The sequence below is a fragment of the Mustela putorius genome, unplaced genomic scaffold, assembly GCF_011764305.1.
Source record: "Mustela putorius furo isolate JIRA1106 unplaced genomic scaffold, ASM1176430v1.1 tig00000785_pilon_pilon_pilon, whole genome shotgun sequence".
NCBI lineage: Eukaryota > Metazoa > Chordata > Mammalia > Carnivora > Mustelidae > Mustela > Mustela putorius.
In genome coordinates, this window is record NW_025421480.1 from 9,450,507 (window position 1) to 9,466,651 (window position 16,145).

General features: G+C 42.7%; 1 protein-coding gene across 2 annotated transcripts in view; it reads left to right on the forward strand.

The window, feature by feature from the left end:
- The window catches only part of CNST (consortin, connexin sorting protein), a 112,763-nt gene extending 103,318 nt beyond the window's left edge, over window positions 1-9,445 (forward strand). For both annotated transcript variants that reach the window (XM_045084670.1, XM_045084671.1), the window contains exons 10-11: window positions 3,158-3,293; window positions 6,782-9,445. In XM_045084670.1, the coding sequence (XP_044940605.1) occupies window positions 3,158-3,293; window positions 6,782-6,987 (342 nt within the window). In that variant the 3' untranslated portion in view covers window positions 6,988-9,445. The remainder of the gene's footprint in view (window positions 1-3,157; window positions 3,294-6,781) is intronic.
- The last annotated feature ends 6,700 nt before the right edge of the window (window positions 9,446-16,145 follow it).

The window sequence follows — 16,145 nt, forward strand, 5'->3', positions numbered from 1 at the left end:
CTTTATGTTTGACTGCCTTGGTGTGGTAGGTGGAATTTCTGTGGTAGGGGTAGGTTCTAAGACCCCTGCCCAAAAAACTTTTTTTTACTTTCTCTCTCTCTCTCTCTTTTTTTTTTTTAAAGATTTTATTTATTGGGCGCCTGGGTGGCTCAGTGGGTTAAGCCGCTGCCTTCGGCTCAGGTCATGATCTCAGGGTCCTGGGATCGAGGCCCCCATCGGGCTCTCTGCTCAGCAGGGAGTCTGTTTCCTCCTCTCTCTCTCTCTCTGCCTGCCTCTCTGCCTACTTGTGATCTCTCTCTGTCAAATAAATAAATAAAATCTTAAAAAAAGAAAAGATTTTATTTATTTATTTGAGCGAGAGAGAACACAAGCAGTGTGAGGCACAGAGGGAGAAACAGACTCCCCCCTGAGCAGGGAGCCCGATGCAGGGCTCGATCCCAGAACTCATGACCTGATCCGAAGGCAGACACTTCACTGACTGAGCCACCAGGTACTCTCCTGCCCAAAACTCTTGCCAAAACCAAAAGGACCATACCCACCGGTTGTCTTCTAAGAGTTTCCCCCTTGGCGTTCATCTCCTGGGCCTAAACTTGGACCCACCATCCCTTGTTCCATGTCTGTAGACTAGGAATTCAGGGCCATGAGAAAGGAAAGCTCCCCAGAGGAGGTCCCTGAACCCAACTGAAAGGAGAGAAAAGTGCACATGCCCTCACTTCATACTGGGGCGTGCCTGCTGAAACAAGCCATTTTTGGTGGGAGAGGAAAAGAAAAAGAAAGTATAAGGTGTGGTTAGATTTCTAGCCAAGAATTAAGGCTTAGCTTGGGGGGACGGGGTCAAAGCAGAATGTTGACCCATCTCACACAACTGTAATTTCTCCCCGCTTTCAAAGACTTGCCGAAGTTCATTGCCTCCCGCAGTAAATAAGGTGGGGGCCACTTGGGAAGGCTTGTAGTCCTTAACTGCGTGACTTCCAGAGCTGGATGCCCCAGCTGGTGCGCCAAGACTGGTGGCCGGGTCTTGGGAGCACATCTGTGTCTTTCCTGATGACTTCAGAGGTTCGTTCAGTCCTTCAACATACCTTTGTTCACTTTCGCTGTCTTTTTTTTGATGTTCTTAGTCACCATACAGTACATCATTAGTTTTTGATGTAGTGTCATATTCCAGAGGTGTAAAGGTAACAGTAACGCCACTCTGGGGCTCATCCACACACTTCTCCCCCACCGCCAATTATCAGTAGGATTTTTTTTTCTTAGTATTTAAAGCAACTTGAAAACACTTAGGGTTAGATGAATTCACTGTAAGTAAGTGTATGACTTTATTTTATGGAGAAAATAGGTCATGAAAATAGATAGGCTATGAAAATGCACCCCCTCCTTTTTTCCTACATTTATAAAAAATAAAAAGAATATCAGTGATACATCATTAGTAGTAATATAGCCATTAGAAGTCATTTCCAGTTTTCCATCTCTTGCTCTTCAGAGATTTATTAGGTCTCTTTTCCTCTCCGTTTCAGTGTGGTGTGCATGAAGTCATTCCCTGGCTGCAGGAGGGGGCTCTTTAATGTTGGATAAAGGGGGTGTTTGATGCTGTTGCTTTCTAAAGAAACATTTGAAAGTCTGTTCCTTTGCATATTTGTACTTTCCATTTTAATGTCACTAAAGTACTTTAGTGTTCTCACAAGAAGGACATCATCTGAAATACACATTTCCTATAAAAAGAATAAATTGCTAACATTGTTTTTTTTTTTTTAAGATAATGGTTTCTATAGACCCATGTTCAGGGAAGCCCAGTAGAAGATTATATTGAGTCATTTGGCCCTAAAAGCCTTGAGTTATAAAAAGAACGAACAGGATCAGTAATATTTATGCATAGCACATTATCAGCGATGGCTGGCTGGAGCTGGAAATCGCATTAAGTATTTTATGCCATCGATCACACAGACGACATCACAAGCAGAGCCTTCAGCTTCCAGTGACCTGCTCCCAGCAAGTCACTGACACTTGCATGTTGGGCCCACAATGCCCACCTGTGTCATCACCCGCAGCTTGGCCATCAGACCAACTCACAGGTTAACTTCTTCGAATCAACCTGCTGCTTGTTGGTGGAGGGGGCCCTTTGCTTCCTGTGTGGCTCGACCAGCTGACCCCCTTCTCCCTACACCGTGGAGTCTCTTAAGTCCTAAATGGCAAGGGCTTTTGTTTTTGTCTTTGTTCCTAAAGAAAGGGTGGGAAGGAGGCAGCATAGAAAGGGGTGGCGGTGGGGGACAGGAGATTTCAGCCAGCTCTTTCTCCGAAGGGCCAAATAGTACACATTTTAGGCATTAGGGTCTGTTGGAGCTCCTCATTTCTGCTGTTGTAGCAGCCCCACAGGGTGTGTAGATGAATGGGCTTGGCTGTGTTCCAATTAAATGTTATTTACAAAAAGTAGGCAAGGGGCCCTTGACCTACTGCCTGTAGTTTGCCAACCTCTGCGTATTACAAAGCAACAGATCCCTAGGAAACTGGCTCTGGGATATTCCAGAAGAGAAGTCCTTAAAATACTTTGAGCAGTAGAGCCTAATTTCATAAATACGTAGTGTCTCAGAGGACCTGAGCTTGCCACCTGTTTCGATGTTAAGAGTTGGCATGGGGGGGGGGGGGGGGCACCTGGCTGGCTGAGTCAGTAACACGCGACTCTCCATCTTGCGTACTTGAGTTCATGGCATCGAATATATGTCACATCTCACATGTTCGTTTCTTAAAATTGCTGGTGAATAGAAGAAGAATTGGCGGGCATCAGCATCTGGTATACGGCAAACACCAGCAGTCATGATTAAGCAGAGTGGGGCCGTGAGTGACCATCTTACGGGGGCCCTCTGGGGACATGAAGCTGAGAGCCCGGTGGGTACAGGGAACTGTGTTTCTGGTCCCTGCGCGCTGCAACAGGCCATGGGCACTGGAACCCGCTCTGGCGGTGGGGACAGCCGCTCACGTTTCAGATCTGTGTTATTTGGCGGTCATCTCCATAGAGTCAAAGTATTATTCTGTTGTAACGATTCTGATAATTAATTGTGATGGCGTTTTTCTCTGTAGGAGTTGGGTAAACCTGTAATAGAAATGCCAGTGCCTATTGAGTAGAATCGGCCTCTTTACTGTTTGTGTGAACTATCTCTAACAGGTAGTCCCTGCAGAAGGACTGGTCTCTATCTTAAAGAAGAGGAATGAGGGTGTAGGAGACCATCCTGCCCAGATGCAGCAGAAATCATCAAAACGAAGAGTGAGGTTCCAGGAGATCGATGATGACTTGGATCAAGGTAAAGCCCCCCCCCCGGGGGTGGAGCCCCCCCCCCCCCCGCGGGGTCTAGCACCCAGCTACTTCTCTGGGTCGACTTGGGAGCATGTTTGGTAACAGGGTTTGTAAAAAGTGCATGTGTACTTTGTTGCTTTAGTATGTGCTGTAAAGAAACACATAGAATCGGGGCGCCTGGGTGGCTCAGTGGGTAAAGGCCTCTGCCTTGGGCTCAGGTCATGATCCTAGGGTCTTAGGATCGAGCGCCGCATCGGGCTCTCTGCTTGGCAGGGAGCCTGCTTCCCTTCCTCTCTCTCTGCCTGCCTCTCTGCCTACTTGTGATTTCTGTCTGTCAAATAAATAAATAAAATCTTTAAAAAACAAACAAACAAACAAACATAGAATCAAATGATCATCAGCAATTGTGTTATTCCTGAGCATTTGGTTCAAATAAGTGAGCAAGTCATAAACTTCAACTCCTGGCCTCCCTGTCTTACCAATGGACAGTCTGCTTGGAGTTCATTCAATTTCCTGTTTAATACTTTTTTTTTAAGTGAGCCTGCTATTGTCTTTTTTTGTTTGTTTGTTTGTTTGTTTTTAAGTAGCCATTCATATTCCTTTGGAGGTCTGAGAAATATTTCTGGATTACAAGGATATTCTCTGGTGATTTCTTTCCTTTTTTTTTTAAAGTATTTTTGCCTTTATTTCTTAAAAAGATTTTATTTATTTATTTGGGATAGAACGAGAGTGAGAGAGAGAGAATGCGCATGTGCACAGACAGGAGGAGCAGCAGGTAGAGAGAGAAGCAGACTCCCAGGAAGCCCAATGCAGGGCTGGATCCCAGGACTCCAGGATAATGACCTGAGCCAAAGGCAGTTGCTTAACCAAGTGAGCCACTCAGGCGTCACACTGCAGGGGTTTCTACATGACTTTAAAGGAGAAAGAGCCTCTGAAGATGCTCACCTTTGCCCCCTCCCCCCGGCCCCGTGTGTGCCTTTGTTGCTAAGGCTATCGGAGGCTTAGGTCAGTAAGGGTGAGAAGAAATACAGCATGAGTTTTCAAGGGGCTTCTCAAGTTTATAAAACAACGGCATTGCTAAAATAGCAGAGTAAACACGTAGCTATGCTTTCTAGGTACACAAAGTGATCGCAGTGGAGTTCTCTAAATTTTTACAGTAGAAGCTTCTAATTTACGGTTATGAAGGAGCCTTGAAAACGATCTGTTCCCAACGCTCCTTTTAGCTCTGCACCCAGGCTTCTCCAGAGAGAGTGCTCGGTTCTCTGCACGAACGGCACTGAATCGTTGCTTACCAAGAGGAGCCCTGGATTCTCAGAGGACATTCCTACATACTAGGTGGCCATCACATCTTAGCCCGGTCACTTAGCTTCTGCCCGGCAGCCACCTGTGCCTCACGGCCTCCAGGTTTGGCCACGGAGCTATAAATAGTGTTAACACCTGTCTATAAAACAAACAAATGTTTTAAAATAAACTGTGAAGGGGTGCATGGGTGGCTCAGTCAGTACGTGTCTGTCTTCGACTCAGGTCATGATCCCAGGGCCCTGGGATGGAGCCCCGCATCAGGCTCCCTGCTCAGTGGGAAGCCTGCTTCTCCCTCTCCCACTCCCCTTGCCTGTGTTCCCTCTCTTGCTGTCTCTCTTTCTCTGTCAAGTAAATAAATAAAATCTTTTTTTTTAAGATTTTTATTTATTTAAGATTTTTATTTATTTATTTTTTTAATTTTTTATTTTATTTATTTTTTTTAAAGATTTTATTTATTTATTTGACAGAGAGAGATCACAAGTAGGCAGAGAGGCAGGCAGAGAGAGAGAGAGGAGGAAGCAGGCTCCCTGCCGAGCAGAGAGCCTGATGCGGGACTCGATCCCGGGTCGAGAGATCATGACCTGAGCTGAAGGCAGCGGCTTAACCCACTGAGCCACCCAGGTTCCCCGATTTTTTAAATTTTTTAAAAAAGATTTTATTTATTTATTTGACAGAGATCACAAGTAGACAGAGAGGCAGGTGGGGTTGGGGGGGCGGGAAGCAGACCCCCTGCTGAGCAGAGAGCCCAATGCGGGGCTTGATCCCAGGACCCTGGGATCATGACCTGAGCCGAAGGCAGAGGCTTTAACCCACTAAGCTACCCAGGCACCCCAGAATAGCCATTTTCTTAATATTGAGAGACCAATATGGACATTTTTATTAAAAACAGTCCTGCCCATTATTAAGCAAAATAAAAAGAAATCACTGTGCTAGCTAGAACATCACTGTTCCACTAAAAGATAAGAGTAAAATTGAGTAATGGCATCTGGGTGGTTCTGTGGGTTAGGCATCTTCCTTCGGCTCAGGTCATTATCTCAGCATCTGAGGATCAAGTCCCATATCGGCCCCCTTGCTCAGTGAGGAGTCTGCTTCTCCCTCTGTCTGCTGCTGTCCCTTCTTGCTTGCTTTCTCTCTTTCTCAAATAAATAATATTTTTTAAAAAAAGTAAAATTGAGTAGAATGCAAAAGTGATCCCACCCAAAGACAATTTTTTATTGTTTAATATCAAATTGACCTTGCTTTAAGGTGAACTCATGATGTGAACTCCAAAGATATTGTAATATTGAGATTGTAATTTGTACCCTAAAATAAGGCTATGAGCATACCAGAGAAGAACTGTCCTTCTTTTCTTTTTTAATAGAGGCGATTATATTCATTGTGTAAATGAGCTAGTTTTCATTTTAACATTGACAGGCTCCACAGATGTCTGTGTCTGTGGTGACTGATAGGTGTGTGTCTGTGGTGACTAACAGGTATGTGTGGTAACACATGTGTGTCTCCAGTAACTAACAGGTATGTGTCTGGTGACTAAAAGGTGTGTGTCTGTGGTGACTGACAGATGTGTGTCTGTGATAACAGGTGCATGTGGTGACTTGACAGGTGTGTGTGTGTGTAGTGACTGACAGGTGTGTGTCTGTGGTTACTGATGGGTATATGTGTGTGGTGACTGACAGGTGTGTGTCTGGTGACTAAAAGGTGTGTGTCTGTGGTGACTGCAGGTGTGTGTCTGGGATAACAGGTGTATGTGGTGACTTACAGTTGTGTGGTGATTGACAAGTGTGTGTCTGTGGTAACTGACATGTGTGTGTCTGTGGTGACTGACAGGTATGTGTATGTGGTGACCGACGGGTGTGTGTGTGTGTGTGTGTGTGTGTGTGTGTGTGGTGACTAACAGGTATGTGTCTGGTGACTGACAGGTGTGTGTCTGTGGTGACTGACAGGTTTGTGTCTGTGGTGACTAAAGGGTATGTGTGTGTGGTGACTGACAGGCATGTGTCTGACAGGTGTGTGTCTGTGGTGCCTGACAGATGGGTCCCATGCAGTCCTCACATGCAGTATCTTCCTGTCAGCAACTCTTTCCCCTGGAGGACTCAGGTTCACTAGAAACGTCTACTTGCCGTGATCAGCGAGAAGACAGCAGACACCGGGATTTCCATTTTGCACCAGTTTACCCTTACTCTGTTCTGTTCGCAGATGAAGTGGGAGGTGGTTCCTGTATTTTACTGGTCCTGCTGTGCATAGCAACGGTTTTCCTGAGTGTCGGAGGAACTGCATTGTACTGCACTTTTGGTGACATGGAGTCGCCCGTTTGTACAGACTTCGCGGACAACGTGGACTTCTATTACACTAAGCTACTGCAGGGAATGGCAGAACTGAAACACTGGATCTACCTCTCCTAGTGGCGCTCAAGAGGCACAGGCATGCTGGCAGTGAGAATCAAAGAGAGAAACTTCCTAAACAGCGTTTATTTTCAGAGTTCTGTAACATGCATCCCCTCCCCGCAGCAAGGAGCCCTGGACTTCCAGAAATGGCAGCTCGAAATGGTGATCCAGAGGCATTCTCAGAACAACCCTGAGGCACAGGGCGATCCGAGCATCGTGGATGGAAGGAATGGGCTTCGGAGAGCACGTCCGCCCGCTCTGTGCTGCTTCCTAGTGTAGCGAGCTACGCCCAGCAGAACTTCAAGGGCGCTGGTAGAGCCCCACCATTTTTAGCTGCCTCGTCAAGCTAATGGTTAAAGGACACTTGGTTTACATGTGTTGGTCCAAAGACATCGCTTCCAGCCATCACGCAATAAGTTTGTGTATAATCAAAAGGAGTTACCTTATGGTTTCATTGTCTTTTTTAAATTAGCTTTGGGAGCTGTGTAATTTAGGCTTTGTGCATTATTTCCAGATTCTGTTCTTCATCTGTGAGATGATCCGTGTGTGAGTGTGTGTGCGCACGCGCATGCGTGCATGTCTGTTTCAGACGGTTGTCATAAGCAAATACCTGACGTAGAATAACAAAGATGATCTTCGTTTGAACCTGACTACAGATATGTGGGCACAGATGGAAGGCTTAACTGTGGAACAGATGAGTTGTAGAAATCTTAGCCCCAAAATCAGACACTGTGATAGATCTGGGACAATTAATTTGATTAACTAGCCAGAAATTAATCACAGGCCTAGAGGTAAAGAGGAAAAACTAAAGAGCTCCCTCTAAGTCTTAGGCACCCGGCTTCATCATGGGTTCAGTGCTTCCTGAGGAATGAGGAGTGCCAGACCCACTTCTCAGTAGGTGAGCACCTGTTATTAGGTTCTGAGAATCTAGGAACCAGAATACAAAGATCCAGAAGATTTTAGTTCCTGCTCTAGATGTTTTAATTCTGGTCTTATGTAAAATAAACTACTTTGGCACATGAAATTAAATCATGATATATAATTCAGTATTAACAAATCACACATTCAGATGTTCGAATGTGCATTCGTATCATGGGCTTGATTTAGACCTCTTATGGGATCATTAAGCGAAAATTCAATCATATCTTAAATAGGTAAGTGTCTGATTTTTGTTTCAATCTGCCAGTTCAGTGGCATTTCCTTTTCTAAGGTACAGTGGTCTACCATTTAGAAAGCCTCACTTTGGCTTTTTATAGCATAGGCAGCCTTTTAACAGAAACAGAACACATGAATTCTAGTTTTTTAGCAAGTGACCATTATTTCATGTTTTTTGTTAGGATCACTTGAAAGAAAAAGGGAGAAATTACTTTCTAGTTGTTACTGGCTGGTACAGTACCTCCCTGTGTGTTTCTCTTATTTATTTAGATTATATGAATTTTAAAGGGCTTTTTATATAAGTTGGAAGTCTGTTGTTGAGCATGCGTTCGGTTATCCCGATGCTACGAATTTAATTGCTATGTACTTAGTGTTTTGATTTTCTACAATTTCGGTTCAGTGTACTTTTAGGCTTGTTCATTTTTAAGTCGGTGTTTTATTTTCACTTATAATACCATTTGACTTGTCTCTATCATGTACCATAAACTGTAATATTTTCAAGGATTATAGATCAAAGATATTTATTTAGAAGTGTACAAGAGACTAAAATTTAGATTCCTTATACTTAAGGCTGATTTTATTAGAAGATTATTTTAATGTTCTATTATAAATTTTAAGAATTTGTATTCAGATGGTATGTAAACTATGTAAAATGTTGATGGTACTATCTCATGTGGTTCTAGAAAAGACATTCACCCAAGTCTGCCGTGCGGGGCATCCCCATCAAAGACAAACCTCTTCTGTTTAACCCTCGTGATTTCTAGTTACAGGAATTTGGTGGTGGGGATTTCTGCCAGTTTTATGTCAAGATAAATCAGAATTTCCCTCCTGTTCACCTCTTTTAGGTCACTATCAAAGTCCTAAATAATCTGTAGCATCACATTTGCCACCAGGGCCACCCGTTTCTGAAGCCGAAGACCTCACACTGAGGCACAGGACTGAGACAGACTACCTGGTTCTCAGGGGCCCATTTGGGTGTCAGACGAACCATATGTGTCCTCACACTTCCCAGGGAGTGTGAGGTGAGCTCAGGAATATCTTGGTATCTTGACTTAAAATGAGCATGAAATCTCAACTAGAAAAACTTAGGGCAACTTTAAAAAAAATGTAATAGTCATTTATTGCATGAATTGGAGTAATTCCATCTGGTGATTAAAAAAAAAAAAGAAATTGTTATTTCACGCGTAAAAAAATCATCCGGTTTTACTACAATGTAATTTTTTCTCCCATTTGAAAGTACTGACAATTATTTGTAACTAATCTTCCCCAAAAACTGTATTTGAGGGTAACAGATCAAGCTTGTAATTTAAAATGACACCAACACAGCGTCTCCAAGAATTTCTTTGAGCTGTGGGGTACTGAGAAAAATGGCTTTAAAGCAACAGTGAAATGCCTTGAGAGGTTGGTCTGGCCCCATGAGCAGATGGCCGTCTATTTTGGGAAGTCTAAGAGGTCCCTACGTGAAAGCTCTTTTGGTTCTAAACGTTCCCCTGTCTGCCTGACACAGGAACTGAAATTTACTCTGAAAACTCATTCCTTCGGATTTAAAAATCAAAATCCACTGGGCTGTGAATCTGTGTATTATGCCGAGAGGATTTGAAATTTGAAAGCAGGCCTTATTTTGAAAGGACAGGTGTGAACTGGGGCGTGCTGGGGCGGCAGGGTGCGGAGGGGCAGGAATTGAAAGAGAGTCAGGGAAGGTCGGAAAAAGACAGAGAAACCCTTTGGCTGTGAACCCGCTTGCTGAGAGGCTGGCTTTGTGGGCATTTACCCCCCAATTCAAAAAGAGACTGATTTTTGTCTCCCCACTGCCATGATCTGCCGAACTCTTGTGGATTTCTGTGGGTTTCAGTAATACTCATACACCCCTGGATACTTCCCCGCGCAGTGTGTGTGGTGTTTGCACCTGTATTTGTGTGATGCTTACGTCCGGAAACACACATCCCTCCCTGCAGGTTTGTATCTCCCCAGTCCCGTCTCTGCTTTCCATCCTGTCACGTTATCTGCACCCTCGAAAAGAACAAGTGCAATCAAGGCTTGGGCACAAATTCTGGTGCCATCTGCCGTTTGAATAACCTCAGAGATCAACATCTATGGTGCCCCATGCACTAGCCCTATAAAAACTAGGGTAAGCTAAACATTTCCTGGAGAGTTCTAGGACAGTTTAGCTCTTCCTGGGTTTAGGGTGCTGAGAGACAGGGATCTCTCTTCCCTGGTTCTAATGAGAGGGACTCCTGAACTCAACTTTCTGCCCGTTGCCCTGAGATTGGTGCAGACCGTGAGCTGTGGCGGTTGCTGCTTTGCACCTCCACAAACGTGTGTGTGCCTGCCGCGGGCCTAGGACTGAGCTGGGTGCTGGAGCTCCAGGAACAAGAAATCTAGCAGCTTAAAGAAGTTAGTGTCAGGTGAGGCGCATGAGTTTGGGAAGGAGGAATCAAAATGAAGAAACTGAGGTTCTTGCTACCCGTGGAAATAGAAACTCGAGTTCATTCTCTCTGACCAGGTGTCAGCTCTATAAAGAATAAAAGTAAAATTCTAGGGCGCATGGGTGGCTGAGTCTGTGAAGCATCTGCCTTTGGCTCAGGTCATGATCTAAAGGTCCTGGGATCGAGCCCCACATTGGGCTCTCTGCTCAGCAGGGCGTCTGCTTCTCCCTCTCCCACTGCCCCTCACCCCACTCATGCTCTGTCTGTCCTTGGCTCACTCTTTGTCTCTCAAATAAAACCTTTAAAAGCAAAAACAAAATTGAAAATCCAAATAGCCTTGAATAACACAAATGAAAACCTCACAAAACTCCAGGTCCAGTAATTTCCTCAGTAATCATACCCATCTGACAAAACACCTCAGAAAGGAGAGTGTACTTGCCAGTTTGTTTCATGGGACCAGCATCACTCTGAGACCAAAACCAGACAAGACAATAAGAAAAAGTAGTTAAAGACCAACATCACTCATGAACTTAGACACAGAATCCCTAATAAATACTAGTCAGTCCAATCTAACAACATACATGAGAAAATACAGCATTGAGACCAATTGAGATTAACCCCAGAAGTACCATGTTGTTTTCACATTCAAAAATCACTCAATATGGGGCGCCTGGGTGGCTCAGTGGGTTAAAAGCTCTGCCTTCAGCTCAGGTCATGATCTCAGGGCCCTGGGATCAAGTCCCGCATCGGGCTGTCTGCTCAGCAGGGAGCCTGCTTCCCCCTCTCTCTGCCTGCATCTCTGCCTACTTGTGATCTCTGTCAGATAAATAAATAAAATCTTTTTTAAAAAAGTCACTCAATATAATTTACTATTTCAACAAACAAAGGGAAACCATATTACCATACCAATAAGTGTGTACAGTTCATACACCATTCATGATAAAAACTCTGAGCAAACTAGGACTTCCTTAACTTGCTCAAGGGCATTTCTGAAAAACTCACAGCCAATATCAAATACCTAGTTGAAAAAGACAAATGCTTTTCTTCCTCAGGTCAGCAGCAAGGCAAAAATGGTCATTCTGACCACTTGTATTCAGTGTTGTACAGGGTCACCTACGAAAAGGCAAGAAATAAAAGGCATACCAACTAGAAAGGACAAAATAAAACTTTTTCCAATGACATGATTGTTAATCAAGAAAACCCTAAGGAATCTGTAGAATGCTATTAGAATAAGTGAGTTTAGCGAAGTCGTAGGAGGCAAGATCAATACACAAAAAAATCAGTAGTATTTGTGGGTACCAGCAATGAACCATTGGAACATGAAATTAAAAATTGCAAATAAATGAATCAAAATTCATTTTCACTTACAATAGGACCAAAAACCTAAGACTCTCAAATTTAACAAAATGTGTGCAAAACCTGTGCAATGGCAACTAGAAACCACTGCTGAAAGAAGGAGACCTAAATAAATGAAGAGACACAGACTGCCTGTGGAGTAGAAGATGCCATGTTGTGACGATGTATGTTCCCTCCAGATGGATCCGCAGACCTGTACCACCTCAAAGTCCTAGCAGTGTCTACGAGTGGACAGGCTGATTTTAAAATTCATGCAGGGTTGCAGGTGACTTAGAAGATAGCCAGTGAGGGGTGCCTGGGTAGTACAGTCAGTTGAGGTTAAGACCTTGGTTTCTGCTCAGGTCGTGATCTCAAGTTCATGAGATCGAGCTCCATGTTGGACTCCGCTCTTCACTCCCTGCAGAGTCTGCTTGGGATTCTCTCTTCCTCCCCCTCTGCCCCTGTTCCTGGAGTTCTCCCCCAACCTTTCAAATAAATAAATAAACCTTAAAAAAGAGAGAGAGAGAAAGAAAAGATAGCCAATGAAACCTGAGAACAAAATCGCAGGACATGTACTTCTTGGTTTTGAAACTCAGTGGTACGGTAACAAAACTGATGTGGCACGAGGACAGTCCAGACGTGTCTGTGTTTATGGGCACCGGAGATCCTCTACAGAGGCTCCAAGGTAATTCAGTGGGGCAAAGGGAAATCTTCAACACCTAAGGCTGGAACAACCACATGTCCCATTTGCGACCTTCACCTCACACATAAAAATTAACTAGAAATAAATGGATCCAAATGCAAATGCTAAAACTATGAAACTTCTAAAAGAAAATGAGAAAATCTTTGCAACCTTTGGGTAAGCAAAGGTTTCTTAGAACACAAAAATATATAAACCATATAAGAAAAACTATTTACTGAAATTTAAAAACTTGTACTCCTTGGGGGCACCTAGCTGGCTTAGATGGTTAGAGCATGTGGCTCTTGATCTCAGGGTTGTGAGTTCGAGCCCCACATTGGATGTAGAGATTACTTAAACATAAAGTCTTAAATAAATAAATAAATAATAAAAACTTTTACTCCTTGAATTACATAGGAAAATGAAAAAGCAGACTGAGGAACAGAAAAAAATATTTGCAATACATTTATTCGATAAAGGCCTTGTATTCATAATATGTGAAGATTGTACAACTCAATATTATGATGAACAATCCAGTTAAAAATCTCTGGACATCCTTTACAAAAGAAAATACACCAATGGCTAATGAGCACAAAAAGATGTTGAATATCATTAGTCATCAAGAAAATGCAAATGGAAGCAGTGAGAAACCTGCTAGAATGATTAAAATTACCAAGACTGACTCTACCCCAGGAATGTAAGGGTGGTCTGGCTTAAGAAAATTAATGTAATAATGCCTTTAATAGAACAAAGCAGAGGAGGAGGGACATGATTATCTAAACCAAGGCAGAAAAGGCATTTGACAAAAATGCAACATTCTTTCATCAAAAATCTCTCAATAACCTAGGAATAGAAGGGAACTTCCTCAACATGATAAAGAGAATTTCAAAAACAAACAAACAAACAAACAAACAAAAACCCTACAGCTAATGTGGTGAAAGACTGGGAACTTTCTCCTTGAGATCAGGATTCTACTTTTACTATTGCTATTCAACACAGTACGGAAGTTCTAGCCAGAATTAGATTCCACCCCCGCTCCAAAAAAGCATCCAAATTGAAAAAGAAGATGTAAAACTATTTGCAGGTGACTATATACATATATATACATATATACATGTATATACATATACTATATACATATATATATGTTCCACGAGAATCCACGAGAAAGAATCCACGAGAAAGCTACCAGAGCTAATAAATGAACCCATCAAAGTTTACTGGGTCCACAAAAATCATTTTTTAAAAGAATTTTTAAAAAGAATTTTAAATTTTTTAAAAGAATTTATTTAGTTGTTAGAGAGAGAGAGTACATGAGCAGGAGGAGGGGCAGAGACAGAAGGAGAAGTAGACTCCCCACTAAGCAGGGAGCCTGACATGGGACTCAATCCCAGGACCCTGGGAACACGACCTGAGTGAACACCGACTGAGCTACCCAGGCACACCAAAATTAATCATTTTTAAATACCAGCAATTAAAATTCCAGAAAGGCAATTAAGAAGGCAATTCATTCATAATATAATCTACAGGAATAATAATAAGAAGAAGAATCGAAAAGAATAAAATACATATGAATGAATTTAGCCAAGGAAGAGAAGACTTGCATACCGAAAATTAAGAAACACCACTGGAAGAAATTAAAGAATATCTAAATAAATGGAATGTTATCCTGTGTTTATGGATATATTAAGATGTCAATACACTGAAAACAATCTACAAACCCAGTGTAATCATCAAAATTCCAATGGCCATTTTTTTTTTTAGCAGAAATGGAAAGGCTAAATACCAAATTTATGTGGCATTGCAAAGGGGTACCAATAGCTCAAACAGTCTTGGAAAAAAAAACCAAAACTGGAGGATTCACATTTCCCGACTTCAAAACATATCATAAAACTACAGTAATCAGGGGTGCCTGGGTGGTTCAGTGGGTTAAAGCCTCTGCCTTTGGCTCAGGTCATGATCCCAGGGTCCTGGGATCAAGGCCTGCATCAGGCTCTCTGCTCAGCGGGGAGCCTGCTTCCTCCTCTCTCTCTGCCTGCCTCTCTGCCTACTTGATCTCTGTCAAATAAATAAATAAAATCTTAAAAAAAGATTCAAAACTGTGACATTAGCATAAGGATAAACATATAGACCAAATAATCAAATTGAGAGTTGAAAAATAGACCCAAACATCTTTGGCCAGTTGATTTTTGATGTCAAGGACGTCCAGTCCATTCAAGGGGAAAGAATACTCTTCCCCAGATGGTTGTTCTGGGACAACTGGATTTCCACATGCAAAAGAGTGAGATTAGATCCCTGCCTCATACCATATACAAAAATTAGTGCAAAACGGATCAGTGGCCTATGTATGAGCTAACTCCGTAAAACTCTTAGAGGAAAACATGAAGGTGAATCTTCATGACTATGGATTTGGGAATGGAGTCTTAGATATGACATCAAAAGCACAAGCAACAAAAGACAGGTAAGTTTGATGTCACAAATACTCTAAGATTTTGTGCATCAAAGGAAATTATGGAGAAAATGAAAAGACAAGCCACAGGATGAGTGGAAATTGTTGCAGATCAAATATCTGCTAAGGGTTTAATATCCAGAATCTACACAGAACTTCTACGATCCAACAAAAAAATCCAATGAAAAATGGACAAAGAACTTGAATACACGTTTTTCTAAAGAAGATATACAAATGGCCCATAAATACGTGAAAAGATGCTCAACATCTTTAGTCATTAGAGAAATGCAAATCAAAACCACAGTAAGATCAATGAAATGTCTACAACAACATGGGCAAACATGAACAACACTACATTATGAGAAACAAACCAGGCACGAGCAAATATTGTGCAATTCCATTTATAAGAAATGTGGGCAAATTCAAAGTGACATGAAGTAAAACAATGGTTGCCAGGGGCCGACGGAAGGGGAAATGGAGTTATCTTTTAATTGTCAGTGTTTCTGTTTCGGTGCTGAGAAAGTTTTGAAAATAGAGAGAAGTGGTGATGGTAGTACAACACTGTAATGCATTTACTGTGACTGAACTCTACACCTGAAGATAATTTCAAAGGCAAGTTTTAAGTTACACAAAAGATAGGGCACCTAGGTGGTACAGTCAGTTAAACATCTGACTCTTGGTTTCGGCTCAGGTCGTGCTCTCAGGGTCATGAGATCAAGTCCTGCGTCGGGCCCCATGCTCAGTGCAGAGTCTGCTTGAGCTTCTCTCTCCCTCTCTCTCTCTCTGCCCCTCCCCCCTGCTCTCTCTCTGTCTCAAATAAATAAAGAAATCTTTAAAAAAAAAATTAAGTTACACAGGGAGACTGACACTGTAAAGTGGTGGTGAGGATACGGAGTAACCAGATCCTAATACACAGCCAGTGGGCATAGGGAATAGTACCACCACTTTAGAAAACAGCTTGCACTTTCTTTCAGAGTTAAGCACACCTCTCCTGCACAACCCAGTCATTCCACATCTAGGTTCTTGCTTAAGAGCCATGAAAAGGTGTCCACACAAAAACTCACACATACGTGTTCATGGCAGCTTTATCTATAATAGCAAATACGTGAGAACACACTAGTTCCCATCACTA